This window comes from Podarcis cretensis (genome assembly GCF_951804945.1).
Source record: "Podarcis cretensis genome assembly, chromosome: 7".
Classification (NCBI taxonomy): domain Eukaryota; kingdom Metazoa; phylum Chordata; class Lepidosauria; order Squamata; family Lacertidae; genus Podarcis; species Podarcis cretensis.
Window position 1 is genome coordinate 35170677 of NC_137176.1, and position 15219 is coordinate 35185895.

The window sequence follows — 15219 nt, forward strand, 5'->3', positions numbered from 1 at the left end:
TTTGATAAATACCTACGGGACCGCCTCTCCTGGTATGCCCCACAGAGGAACTTACGGTCTTCAAATAAAAACATCTTGAAGGTCCCAGGCCACAGAGAGGTTAGGCTGGCCTCAACTAGAGCCAGGGCTTTTTCGGCTGTGGCTCCAACCTGGTGGAACACTCTGTCACAAGAGACAAGGGCCCTGCAGGACTTGACATCTTTCCGCAGGGCCTTCAAGACAGAGCTGTTCCACCAGGCCTTTGGTCAGGGCGCAGCCTGACTCCCTCCTTTGGCAATCTTTACAAAACTTTAGTTTATGGTTGCCATCAATTTTGTTTTTAATTAATTTTTATAATGTTTTTATAATGTTGCACTATTTTAGTGTGTTAGCTGCCCTGAGTCCGGCTTCGGCTGGGGAGGGCGGGATATAAATAAAATTTATTATTTTATTATTATTATTATTAAATAAAAGTTTCCCCCTCACATTTTCTCCATCACATTGATATAGTTATCAGGCCAGCAATGCTGGACTAGAGAGCTATTCCTCCTGCTGGGTTCCTTTTCACTCTGGAAATAATTCTCTTTACAAGTCCAGCCTAACCCTCAAAAATATCATAGGGCTCATACAAGTTCAACTTCCAGCTGTTTTAGAGCTAAATTAGATGTGGTGTTAATTGTGTGAATGCAAATAATGTGCATGCCTTTTGTTATGTAACAGGAAAGCCTGAGCAGGTTTGGGGTTGTGAAGGGTGAGGAGGGGTAGTTTAACTCTTTATTTCCCAGCCACAGTCCTAGTAAAAAGGCCTCTGTTTAATGCTGTTTGCAATTAAAGGAAAGCTTCCATTGGATTCTCACACTTTACTGTGATTGCTGTTTACACAACAAGAACCTGCACATTTACGGTAATTGTGTTTGCACAATTAATATCATGTCCTGTTTTACCTTTGTGGTAATACTTTACTTTCTGGAGCAATGTGTACAGAGAGCTCCCATTTCAAAACCCTGTTGGCGTCTGTTTCCTCAAAATTCAAGACTTTGAATCTTGGAATGTATCACAGTTGATCTGTGAGTTTCTGATATGCCTGCTATGTTGCTGAAGAAGAAGAAGAAGAAGAAGAAGAAGAAGAAGAAGAAGAAGAAGAAGAAGAAGAAGAAGAAGAAGAAGAAGAAGAAGGAAGGAAGGAAGGAAGGAAGGAAGAAAATGAACACCTGAAACACCCCTGTAGCAAACACTAAGGCTACAGTGCTATATATGATTACCTTGGTATAAGTCCCACTGAACTCAATGAGGCTTGCTTCTAAGTAGACATATATGTAATTGTGATCTGTCTGTTTTTGCACTTAATTGACTAGCCTGTACTAGCTAGGTCACTGTGTTCCAGTGTCGAAAAGCTGTACAATTGCTCAGATTTGGTATCCTGAGTACATATATGTGTGTGTGTGTGTGTTTGTAGCCCAGGTATTAGAATGCAATGTTAGGCTAGCCAGTTTGCAGGTAGAATCAAGGTTAATTCAGCCATGGAGCTGACTAGAACATTGTAACAGAACCTCTGCAAAATAAAGTAACAGAAGCAAAATAAAGTAACAGAACCTCTTAAATTTTCTTTAAGAGTAGTGTAAAAAGACAACATAATTCATTTTTGGTATTGATGTATATACTGCATTAAATACTTGCTCAAGTTGTGGATTCTCTTATGTTTATGTAAATATATATTTCAGATTATTTCTCAGATGTTTTTTAAGCAGTGCGTTGTAACTCAATTATTACTGTATCTAGCTTCAAAATCCAGGGGAGAATGTCATGTAGACAGCACAGGAACTAAAATAACCAAATCCTTCCAGCATGACTACCAGCAAAATATACTAACCCTGAACTAATTTATAGCAAATTAAGAGGCTGGCTATTATATGGAGTCAACTAGTCTGTTTTGTCTTTGCTTTCTCTTCAATGTTTTAATGTAGCTGCAGATAGTAAGGATGAAGAAATCAAAACACCTCCCAAGAGATCCTTTCTGGGTATGTACTTTACAAACCCAAGCTGCATGAGGTTGCCATCTGAACACCATCTGTTCTTCACTGCTTTTTATTTTTACTTTTTGCCCTTTTAATATTTTTGTCATGTTAGAAATGAATGCATGATTATCATTTCTACGAAGACGATGCCTGTGCTACATTTTTCATAATAATAAAATCCCACTTCAGTTTTAACACTGACTGAGGAAAAAGATGCATTCAGGTTTGCTCCTCAAGCAAGTTTTTACTCCTTTCCACACATTTTATCTTCAAAATATTATTCTGGCCAATTTTTAGGTCCCTTGATGTGCACATTCTTAATTGATCTTTATTTCCCTTTATTCCCCTTTTTATGCACTCAATAATAATGTTGTATTCTTCTCATGCCTGAAGTTCAAGAGTAAGAGTTCCATAGCCAGGTTGTTTCAACTTCCCTTGCCAGCATCTGGTAAATTGTAGGAGATGGAAAATAAAATCCAGGTGATTTATGAGATATGGCACCTGCAGATGTTGCTATTGCATTTTAGAGCTGAACAGATGGGTTTCTGTGTGACAACTCTGCCACAGAGATTAAATATAATCCAAGCCTATAATAGGTTTGAATCTGTTGCAAGACTTGAAGCAGCCAGAAGAGAATGGATTGCAATAGGAGGCACTTTTTTAAGAGGCTGCAAAGTATTTTACATTCCTTACATTTTGGAATTGGAGGAAATAACATTTTCTCAGTGTGCAAGTTTAATTATTCTATTGTTCAGAACATTTTCTGCTGCATCTTTTTCCAAAAAAGGGTTTTTCTTTTTTGCAAAACCTTTGCTGCATCTTTTTTTGTTCTTTGATTTCCATCATTAGCTTGTAGTGATCTTTACCAGTGTGCTGTGCAAAGATCTACTAATTCACAGGATGTAAACTTGCTTGAAACTCCCTGTTTACATTTCTGCTTCCTTTCTTATTTGTGGTGCATGGTTGAAAACAATAATATGTTGAAGTTTAGAAGGTTAGAAATATTATTCATTTGTCTTTTTTCCTGTAACACAGAAAAAGCTTACTAAAGTTGTTTTATTAGCAAGTGTTTCAAGTTAAAAAAAATATATAATACAGCATGAGAAAGTTGTGTTGCATTAATGCATATTTATTTACCAATATTCAACTAGCAGACTTGCCAGCTAATTTCAGTATCAATCAGGGCATGTGCTGGGAGTCACACAAACCTGGTTCAAGGTTTAAATGAAAATGTGCACTCTGTGAATGTGTGGAAAAGTAAGTGCTTTAGCAAAACTTGCAGATTGTGGGGGCAAAAAGCCAAATATTTTTCCTTAGCGGCTCAAGTGTGCTTACAGGCCTGGCTCCAGCTCATTAAAATGGGTGTGCGAGTTCTCAACATGCCTACTTGAAATGGATATGTAGCCTTCAAAGGTGAAGAAGAGCTTTGCCAGTTATGCTTTCATGCCAGAATCTGTGACTAAGCACACTCTGTATAGTCGCTTGCAGTAACGGACAACTGATAATGAAGTGTGGTGGGTTGAAGGAGATGGGTACTTGCATCCTATAAAAATGATAATGATGCAGCCTGTGCACCAGAGGGTAGGGAAATGACTCTTACTTTTAAACAATAGGCGACATTTCAGCCGCAAAAAAATCAGAGTGTGATGTATGTGTGCATATTAATATGTGGCATTTTATATATGTGTGGTATCTGTGTTTGTGTGTGTTGAGGAGGCCATGGAGCAGGTGTGACCTGGGATGGGGCATGGTCTGGGCAGAGTCCTGAGGGTCAGGTAGTACTTGGGGCTCAACCTCATGGACCAGTGCCTTAGAATGCCACTGGTGGGCTTGGTGTTGTGATGTTGCCTACTGATGATATTGCCTGGGGTGGGTGCAAAGGGAAGGAACCAAGTAATGGCCAGTGAGGTGAATGATTTACATATTGCTGCCATGCCATTCAGATCAATGTTATACATTCTCCCACACTGTGCATGTTGCCAACCAGTTGGGAAGTATCATGTGACATTCCTCACTTTGCTGGCTGAGAAGCTGCTGTGCATAGTTCTTCCTGAGACAAAAACTTTTCTATAATGGGATTCCTGAATACAAGGAAGGACAATTAAGTTAAAGAGAACTATTAATCATATTCTGGGGTGGTTTGTTTCCTCTTTCTGTGGGCAACAATTTGCTTTTTCTCATATTTAAAGCATTTTTTATATCTAAATTGTGTGTGCTTCGATTGAATTATGAGAGTGGTTTATGCCTGCATATTGCAGAATGCACTTTAAAATGTATGTGTTGGTAAAATAAATACTTTCCATTTTTTATTCTTGAAATTGGTTAAACCAGAGTTTTTAGGTGATCAAACAGTTTTGTAAAGTGCTGTTAGCTCAAAGAAGGATGTGTTCCACTTTATCTGAGTATCCGTTGTCCTTGGAAACTGTCACTACTATTTCACGCTATAGTATATTAGAGTGACAATGTTACCTAGGGGGTTTAGATGAATAGAAGTTCAGTAAACCTGATATATGATATTGGAGCTGTCATTTGGTATTACCTTCCAGTCACAAACTGAGCTACTTCCTTATGCTCTCTGAGGTCCCTCTTGAGCATATTTGTCAGCAGTCTAGCAAACCACTTACTGTCATTGATTCTTCTACACCCAAAAAGAAAAATTAGGAGAACAATTTTAACTAGTACTTTATTCTGAAAGTGGACTCTTTATTTTCTTAAGCATATGGATAGCTTTCTGTTTTCGAATAGAAACAACTTAGGAAACAAATGAAGAGCAAAGATAATGAATAAAACATTTCAAGCAAATTTTAATATTCAAATTAAGCCTTTGGTCCTCTTAATAAATTAACAGAGTATTTTTTTATTTTTTAAAAAAACTTGATTCCCCCCCATTACATTGTTTAACTCATTAATGCTAGTGATATTTTGAAGGTGATTAATGTTTTCCTTTAAACAACAAGTTACACACTTGTAACATGTTTGGATTATCATCTTGGAAGAATCATTCTCTGAATCAAGAGAATGCTAGCTGTTTACAATAATGCTCTGAACAAATTAGTCATTTGTTAATGCTGTTGCGGATTTAGTGTCACAGGTGAGATGAAAAGTTTGCTTGACCTCTAACATTATAGTTCTTGTAGGCCTCCTGCCATCCCCAGCCAGCTGATTACCAAGGAAACTGGAGAACCAGAGTCTCTAGATTTTGAGAAGCTAAATTCCTTTTATTATATGGATCTAGTAATGATATCTCATGGCAGTTCATGGATACCCTGCTGCAGTATCTAGCCATTCTTGGTTGCCATCAAAATTCCTCAGTTGTGTTTGCAATCTGCACATAGAGGATAATGCTAGACCTCTTCTCCCCCATTCCACTGTTAAAAAGTATGTTCAAATTCCCATGCTCAAGATTATTGGCATCTCTGTGGCGCAATGGTTTAGTGCGTCTGGCTGTTAACCAGAAGGTCGGTGGTTCAAGCCCACCCAGGGACAGCTGCAGGCAAGATTCCTGCATTGTAGCAGGTTGGACTAGATGACCCTTGGGGTCCCTCCCAACTCAATAGTCTATGTTTCAATGATTCTGTCTACACTTCCATGAATATATGATACTAGTGTGCTAATACTGCATGCAGTTTGGTTTGGGGGGCGGGTTCAAACACTATTGTCTACATAAGGATCAATAGTGTCAGGAAGGGCAACCAAACTACCTCCAAACCAGTCCTCATGCTTTTATCATCAGTGAACCTTCCACTCCCTCGAGGAAATACCTGTCATATGTAATGGGGTAGCCAATGTGGTGCCTTCTAGATGTTGTGGGTTTAAGTTTCTATCACCCCCAGCCACTATGGTCAATGGTCAATAATGATGGGAGTTGTAGTCCACAATATCTGGAATGCCCCACATTGGCTATTCCTGTTTTTAAAGTGTGATTAATTATGAACATTTGTAATGGGACCATTTTCCATCTCCAGGACTGGAGTTTTAGGGCGCTTGTTCTTACTGGCTGCTGCCAACTCAGCATGGGAGTGGTATATCTTTTAATCATAAAATTTCATTTATATAGTGCTTTAAAATAGTGCCATGGCTAAATCCATTATTTTAATTTTGGTGCTGGTATTTCCTCCCTTTTTTGCCTTAATCCGTCTTCCTTGGTTGTTTTTTTTAAATGATTGCTATATATATGTGGAGAGAAAATTATTGCTGCATTTATATGTTCCAAGTTATACATGTGTACAAATTTAAAATGATAGGATGTACTGAGGAGCTTGGGGGGGGGGGGAAGCTGTGCTGATTTAAAAACAACCAGGTGGCACCACTCACCTCTTCCTGTGTTTTTAAAATGATCTGTCCTTACTTCCTCCACCAATTTCCTTTCCTTTCTCGTCTCCATCTGCTGAAATGATCAGCCAGCTTCCAGTTATGAATGTTAATTTAGTTACCATTTCATAGAGATTAATGAGGGTCAAAGCATTTGTGTTGTTTGAGAGCCACTGCTTCAGGCTCCCTCAAGAAGATGATCCTCACTTAGATATATGGAATTAAATATGTGACTGCCTTAATTGGTTGATATCAGAACACATGAATATTTCAACAATGGATTATTTTGCTTCTGCCGTGTATTGCAAGGTCCTACTTTAAGCAGTTACAGTTTTGGAGCTCAGCCTGTTGTTCTTGACTGCTTTCTTCTGTTACTAGAAGCCAAAATAGCGAACCAATTAACATATTACCCGTCAAAGCAAACAATAGAGAGAGTGAGTGTGTGTGTCCAAGTCCACTATTTGAGTTCAGCTGAGGTGCTTCTCTTGCTAGCATTCCTTTCCTTTTCCATAGCCAATGATGAGACTAAGCTGAGCATCCAGTTGTTTTGGAATTCAGTCTGATTCTTAATTTCAGGAATCTTCCATCCTGAAACTGGTCAAAATAAGGAGATGGAAAAGGAAGCTGACTGTGATTAATTCCAGACACAGATAAGTCTTGCACTTTGAAAGAGCACTTGGTTTTGATTTCAAAAAAGAGCATTTGTGGGTAACAGGAAACATTCCCCCCCCCCCCGCAAGAGTGAAATGAGGTCTTATTAGAAAAGAAAAGAAAATCCCAATTAAACTTCTAAAAAAGATGCAACTGCTGTATCTAACCACATGAGGGTGCTCTTAGATCTTGAAAATACTGTTTTCAGTTTGTATAAGTTAAACTAAAAGAAGCAATTTCAGCTCTTAAGGGAAAACAAGAACCAATATTCTCTGGTATTCAGGGTTCTGATAGTGGATGTAATTGGTAGATGTAGCTCGTCTGCAGCATTCAAATGTTGGGATTTACAGAATAGGGGAGGGATGATGAAAGGAGGGAATTGATTTTATTTTTTATATTTGGAAAAAATGTACAAATGCAGCCATTAAATATTGAAAGCATTTATGTAAGCATGATGAGTATACATTTAGGATAAAATTTATTGGAGCCAAAATGCTATGATTTTTGGAGTAAAAAACCCCCACCACAAATGGCTAGAGACTAAACTTAGAGATTAAACCCTGAATTTTCTTCACTTTGCATTGCTTCAGTGGGCACAATAGGAAGAACAGGCTGTATTTCCATGCCTTGGAGAAATTCTCACTGCCCCTGCAACCGCTACCCCTTCCCACTTTCCAAGATAAAATATTCTCTGGTTTGTCAAATAGCAGGTACAGTGGTACCTGCTTCAGGTTACAAGATGCTTCAGGTAACAGACACTTCAGGCTACAGACTCTGCTAACCCAGAAATAGTACCTCGGGTTAAGAACTTGGCTTCAGGACGAGAACAGAAATCGTGCAGCGGCAGCGGGAGGCCCCATTAGCTAAAATGGTGCTTCAGGTTAAGAATAGTTTCAGGTTAAGAATGGACCCCCGGAACAAATTAAGTTCTTAACCCGAGGTACCACTGTATTTTAGATGGCAAACAGCTTTCTGTTTATAGGAACATACGTACGACCTAATTCAGGTGATGGCATTGCAAGATTAGTTACATTTCAAAATCATAGGCATATGTAGCTTGTATGTTATTACATATATGTTAAATATGCTAATGCTTTTGAAATATATCACCTCCTGCAAGTACTGTCACTGCTACCACCTGTAATATTGTCACATGCAAAAAAGCACCCAGAAAAGATGGGCACCAGGATGTGACCAATTCCCAAAGGGTGTGCCCCTATAGTACTCTGCAGCTATTTTGCTGTATTGTTAGTATTATGCTACCACAGTGCTGGCTCATACATTATAGCCCTAATATTTGAAAAACATTGTAAGGAAACAGTTTGCTCATGAAATCCCTTGGAAGTGAAGCATGTTATAGGACATGTATTGTAGGCCAAGTATAGAACAGGGAGAAATTATTTGAACATTGACTTATTTGGATCTATCCTAAGAAAAGATCAAAACAACCTGGTAGAAGGCGAAAACTGGTCTTGCTGAGACCTACAATGCAGAAGAAACTGCTGACGTTTTTAAATGTCTAGTCTCAATGTGGCATATTAGAGATGTGGTGCATCTTACTACAGCATCTGGGCCTTATGTAATCTTCCAAGCAGAGCAGAAAAAGCTCTCTTGCATGTGAAATGCTTTAGTGGCTGTATTTTAGAGGGTTTGCTCATTCTTCGGGTATTTGAAACACCCCACATTACATGACAGACAATAAATGACTTAGGCTGTAATTCTAAAAACACTAGCAAGGGTGTAAGCCCCATTTGGTATTGTGGGATATACCTCCGAGTAAACGTGCATCAGTTTGCTCTGTTAGTATTTTATCTTGCTTTCTGTCCTCCCTCGCTTTTCATAGTTGTCTTGGCTGGACAAGCTTCATGTATTTTCACAATTGTTCCTCTTTATGCCTATCTCTAAAGGATCGTGTAATGATGCTGCCTGTTGCTCAGTATGCAGTGAATTGAGCAAATGATACTTAACATTGAAATTAAATAGTATTTGCCTGCAATGATTAAATTAAATAGCTGTGCCATATGTATGCATCTTCCTATATTAATACATTGGTGTGATTCCTTCTCTCTACTTGGAAGCAAAGGCAAAATACAGTGGTACCTCAGGTTACATACGCTTCAGGTTACATACACTTCAGGTTACAGACTCTGCTAACCCAGAAATAGTGCTTCAGGTTAAGAACTTTGCTTCAGGATGAGAACAGAAATCATGCTCCGGCGGTGCAGCGGCAGCAGGAGGCCCCATTAGCTAAAGTGGTGCTTCAGGTTAAGAACAGTTTCAGGTTAAGAACGGACCTCCGGAATGAATTAAGTACTTAACCCGAGGTACCACTGTATAGAAGACGCATAACAAATTGGAGCATTCATTAAAGAGGCAAGTTCTTGTTGAGTATATTTCTTTTTCCTTTATCTTTAACAGATAAAGCATCAAACAGCACTTCAGACAAGTTTTTTCTGGATCCTGGTAGGATCCAGTTCTGAGAACCACAGCCTGTTGAATTGCTAAAGAGATGCCAACAGATCCAGCAATGTTAGCAAAAAGGGATGTACACAACTGGGTGCACCCATTAGTACCACATGACCTCAATCTAGATGATAGTACTAGCATCACGTGGCTTCAGCAAATGAGGGTCTTTCTAATAGCCCACCTTCAAAGCTCCAGAACTGCCACCTTGGAAACAGCATCATTTTAATCAGAGCAAGGGATGAAGCAGAAGCTGAAATGGTTTGCTGTTAGGATTTAAAATTTGTTTTGTTAGTCACTGTAATATGTGTGTGGGTGTATGTATTTATTTTCCATATGCACTTTTTACACCTAGCTTCTCAGAATGTTTCACTGGATTTCATTTCCGTAGGCTTTGTCCCAACAAAGCCTTTGGGTGTTCAGGTGGTTGTTAAAATGGACTCAGTATACACTAGGTCATGGGTAGACAAACTAAGACCCGGGGGCCAGATCCAGCCCAATCGCCTTCTAAATCCAGCCCAGGAATCAGCATGTTTTTACATGAGTAGAATGTGTGCTTTTATTTAAAATGCTTCTCTGGGTTATTTGTGCGGCCTGCCTGGCATTTTTACATGAGTAGAATGTGTGCTTTTATTTAAAATGCATCTCTGGGTTATTTGTGGGGCATAGGAATTCGTTCATTTCCCCCCAAAATATAGTCCGGCCCCCCACAAGGTCTGAGGAACAGTGGACCGGCCCCCTGCTGAAAAAGTTTGCTGACCCCTGTACTAGGTTGTTTTACTCCACTCTCTTCCCCACTCTTCCTTTCTCAGCAGTGATCTTCTTGACTCATATTTCAGGATGCTAACAGAGTAAGCATCTTAAAGGTGGGTTCAGAGTTAGCATCTTGAACAGGGGTCAGCAACCCTTTTCAGCTGTGGGCCGGTGAAAACATGCTGATTCCCAGACCGTCCGCGGGCCGGATTGAGAAGGTGATTGGGCCACATCTGGCCCCCGGGCCTTAGGTTGCCTACCCCTGATCTTGAAGGTATGTTCTTGGATTTATCTTTTTTTTTGTTGGCAGTATATGCTAAGACTCATCTCTGGTCAGTATAAAATAGATGTTGAAAGCTAACTGGAGAATCAGGGAGCCATTCAGGATCTAGGAGGCAAGTCTTAAGGAAATGGCTTAGGATCCAATGGATATCTGCTGAGCTGGGACATTCCCAGCACAACCAGGCTATGCTGGTGTAAACCCTGCCCCCTTGGCTCAGCTTGGGATACATTGGTATATTCACCCCCTCCATTCGACTGAGCCAAGCCCAGTGAATTTAAAGCTTTTTCCTCCACATCTACTGGAGTTCTGCTCTGGGTACCTCTGAATCCGACTCAGTGCCTTTACTGGGTCCCACAACCAGCTCCCACAGAGCTTGGAAACAGGGGTCAGAATTTCTAGTACAGTGGTACCTCGGTTTATGAACTTAATCCTTTCCTGAAGTCTGTTCTTAAACCGAAACTGTTCTTAAACAGAGGCGTGCTTTCCCTAATGAGGCCTCCCACCACCGGTGCCTTCCCAAGATTCGGATTCCTTTCTTAGGCCGAGGTAAAGTTTGCAAACAGGGACACTACTTCCGGTTTTGCGGAGTTCGTAAACCGAATCCATCGTAAACAGGACTGTTCTTAAACTGAGGTACCACTGTATAGGAAGCTGTAGGTCCAGCCATCTCTGCTTTTCAGAGTCAAACACTGCCTGTTTAGAAATGATATGACCGTAGAACTTTTGTCTGTTTCTGTTTCTGTGTCAAGTGAACAGATGAAGCAGTTGATGAGCTGAAGAAAAGCTCCCTTTCTTTTTTCTTTTAAACCTGCCTGGCTTCTCTTCTAATTTTCCCCCCCCCCCCCCCGTTTTGAGCAAGCAAATAGATCAATAAAAGGGATCCGACAAATCTCTCCTGAATAAAAATTCTTATTCATTATGAGAAAGCACTTGAAAACACATTAGTTGAGAATGCTATCCATACAATTTCGGAGCTTAACTCTACTTTGTGTGGAAGTTTGTGGGGTATTTATTTCTATTTAAAATTTACTGAGAAACATTAACTTTTTCTTTTGACAGTTTTAATTGAGCTCTCAACGGTCTTCTGCCCTCTCCTGCTGCCGAATCCTATATTTTTAACACACTCTTTCTGCTACCCAATTATTTTTCCGCTGACAGTGATGAGTATGTATCTTTCTTATTTTGCCAGGACTTCTTAACCTTGAAATCTCTTTTGATAGCACAAACCTTCTCCCTCTCCGCCAACTGTTAGAGAAATGGGATAAACACAAGTTCAATCCTGCTGTGAAGGCTTTCTGAGCTTGCTGACTGGCTGAGGCTTAACCTCCTTATGTTTGCACAGGGTTTTTCCAACTTTCAACTTCCTTCCTTTTGTCTAACTCATTACTGTTCAGGAGTCAATATTTTCTTTTCTATGTAGGTTTTGCATCTGGATTTAATAACAGATTACAATAAAATATTTTACTAAGCACCTGGTACCACGTCTCCTAACAGAAAACTCAGGTGGTAAGTGCTGACAGGACTGTAGCTAAAACTGGACTAATCAGAAAAGGAAGTTCTAGTATGTTTGGAAAAACCCAAACTAATACTTAGCAATAAAAACTTAAGGGAGGGCAGCTCCTCCCTCGACAGTCCAATGGAGATGGTACATACTTAGTGTTCGCAGAATGCAGTGTGTCTTGGAAATAAAATCAGAAAACTGCATTTGGAATAGGAAAGTCCATTTAGGTCCCTGCCCCCCAATTTTTTGTACAGCGGTACCTCTGGTTGTGCACACTCTGGGATATGAGGTCCGCTAACCTGGAAGTAGCTGCTCCTGGTTGCGAACTTTGCCCCAGGATGTGAGCAGAAATCGCATATCAGAGGCGCCATTAGCGAAAGCGTGCCTCATATTACAAGCGGTTTCTGGTTATGAACGGACCTCCGGAATGGATTCCGTTCATAACCAGAGGTACCACTGTATTTGAAACAATAGCATAGGAAGCAAAGTGTCATATCCCTCAGCTGGGATTTAGAATCTTTGTTGATGGGCTTACCATGGCTATAGGATCTAGCAAACAGTTTATTCTTGCATGTCTCTACAAGGCCACAAAAACATTTTGCAGGTAGTTGACCTTGGGAAGTAAGATCAGTTTCACACTTGAGGCCATATAACATAGTCCTGCAGGCTGAAGCCTCACTGCATTTCTGTATGGGCTGGACAGTTCACATCTGTGCTGTCGCCCATATGACGTTCTATATTCAGTGTAGTAATTTAGAACAGATAATGCCATCAATAAACAAGCAGTCATATTTGTGCAATATCAAATCAACTGAAGTAAAGCGCTAACTGACAGGCTAGTTTGTTAGATTGTCTTCAGCTTAAAGATATAGTAACACATGTCATCACAACATTGATGAATCCTGCCCCAATGTCCTCAGTTACAGTGAAGCCTGAATCTTGGGGATCATCTGCTCTTGATTTGGTTTAATTGCCAGCATAATCGTTTACAGATCAGATTTAGCGACACACTGGTCTAAGTTTGAGATACAACAGCCATTTTGTTCTCAAGTCCCCTTGCTGGGATATAGGGAGATTTTTGTTATTTTTACGTGGATCGAGATAAAGTTTTAGTTTTTTCTTTTTTCCAGATTTGACTCCTTTCCTTATTTTTGACTGCTTTTCTTATTGCCTGATCTACCAATAAAAGTATCCCAATGAAGTGCAAAAGCAAAGTTAGATGGCAAATTACAGCACTCACAAGGAAGAGCTCAAGTCTCAGACAACCAGCACAAGAGCTGACATCATTTTATAATTAAATGGTTTTAGAATGTTGTATTATTTTACTGTTGTTAGCTGCTCTGATCCCGGCTTTGGCTGGGGAGGGCGGGATATAAATAAATAAGTATTATTATTATTATTATTATTATTATTATTATTATTATTTATCATTATCATTATCATTATCATTATCATCATCCCCCCATTTATTGATTTATATTTGGCTGTTGGTGCTGCTGTGCCTTGTTGATGTGCTACAAATGTTAAATGATGGTAGGTTCAGAATACAAATACATCATTTTGTTTCTAACATTTTTTTTGCTGCTGCTTTAGAAACCTGGGTGTAAGTGCCTTAACAAAAACACACATTAAGCCCTTTTGTGAGTGTAACTGGCTTTCAACGCCATACTGCTTGTGAATTCATATTTTGTTGTTTCATGCATGCCTGAATTACAGAGATTGGATTATACAACAATCCATTGAAGCTATAAAGAGTTTCCATACAGACATGTAGAAAAAAGGTGTTAAAACAGAGCTTTACCAGGTACTCTCTATACATTTTTGGTTTTAGCATTAAAAAAATAATAATACAGCTATGTACAGAGTGATTCCTAAGAAGGTAATGCCGCTGCCTCAGAAATTGAAATCTCTATAGCCCTGGTTTTAATTATTTGTATTCACTATTCATAACTTTCCACCTTTAAGGCTTTCTAAGGCATGACTCATAACTCTCCACCTTTAAGGCTTTCTAAGGCATGAGAGCTGACACTAAGTGGAGCTCTCCATTAAAATTTAGGGAGCATTGGAAGCCAGTGTAATTTACAGCGCCTTACATTAAGCTGGCATAAAGTACACCAGAGCCAAAATCTGTTTAGTAGTGGGGCTACTGCTGGCTGAGACAACCAAAGCCTACGGGGAGGAAACAAGCCTTTAAAATAGAGTTTGACCTAGACCATCCTTTGTGCTAGTGCACCTTCCTCAGGATTGCTGGGTCATGTGACCAAGCTGATCAATGTTAAGATCTAGAGTCAGTCTGCCCTGCCTTGTCCTTGTCCCTCCCCTTGAACACCCAATTTTCAGGGCTGGTTTTGCCCTGGCTAAATCAGGATGGGGGAGTTATGCTGGCATATTTAAAATAACTATTTTAAAATTCAAATTTTGGGGTAGATTAAAACATTTGCAGATTGACATAGAAATAGAATGAAATGCACTTATGAGTGGAAACATGCAAAGTAGAATGACATAGAAATTCCTTTTTATCCATCTATACTTAGAAAATAATCAAGGTTAAAAAAAATAGCTGTTGAGCATTGTTCTTGTATTTTTGCTTGTGTGCCGTTATATCTTCCAGCCATATTTGCCCCATTACTGTAGACTTGAGCTCTACAATCACTGAGAGCAATAGCATGTTCTTTCAAGGTATCAGTTATCAACTGAGTAATTTCTTCACCTCTTTTGTTGCTACAATCTACAGACTTCCAAAATTTTACTGGAATCTCATGCTGCGTTTCTTTTAAACGTACATACCTCAAAAGAAATGTTGTTCAATGTGGGAAGAACCTGGTGTGGAATCTACCATTACTGCAAAGTACTTTGCAGATAGCCTCTCAAGCAAAATGTGTTGTTTCTCAAGCTTCAAACTTGATTGCCACTGTCTTTTGGGAATGTTTTAGGCAGAGGAATGTGACTATTTGTAACATATTCTTTTAATTTCCTCGTGATGAGATGGGATCTCAGTGGTGATACATCCAATGTCAAGGCCTACATTGTGATTACTCCTCTCATCTTCCAAATTTACTTCCATATGTGTCTGTATGTCTGTTTCTTTCTGTCTTCCATTTCCATTTCCTGCATTTGCCCCTTCATCAAAATCCTGTACATGATTAACCAAATCAACTGCTCCTCATATGGTGATGAGATTTCCAACAGTTTCCTCTTGCTTCAAATCTATAGGTGAGTTCATTGAAAAAATGTTTTGATGCCGCACTTAATCCACATGGAAA

General features: G+C 39.5%; 1 protein-coding gene across 3 annotated transcripts in view; it reads left to right on the forward strand.

Annotated features, from left to right (window-relative positions):
- The window catches only part of SLC66A2 (solute carrier family 66 member 2), a 64612-nt gene that overhangs the window by 14460 nt on the left and 34933 nt on the right, over window positions 1-15219 (forward strand). The window contains exon 4 of one of the 3 annotated variants that reach the window (XM_079983827.1): window positions 1944-1997. The exons of the other annotated variants lie outside the window; for them this stretch is intronic. Coding sequence (XP_079839953.1) covers window positions 1944-1997 — 54 coding nt within the window. The remainder of the gene's footprint in view (window positions 1-1943; window positions 1998-15219) is intronic. 3 annotated transcript variants of the gene reach the window in all.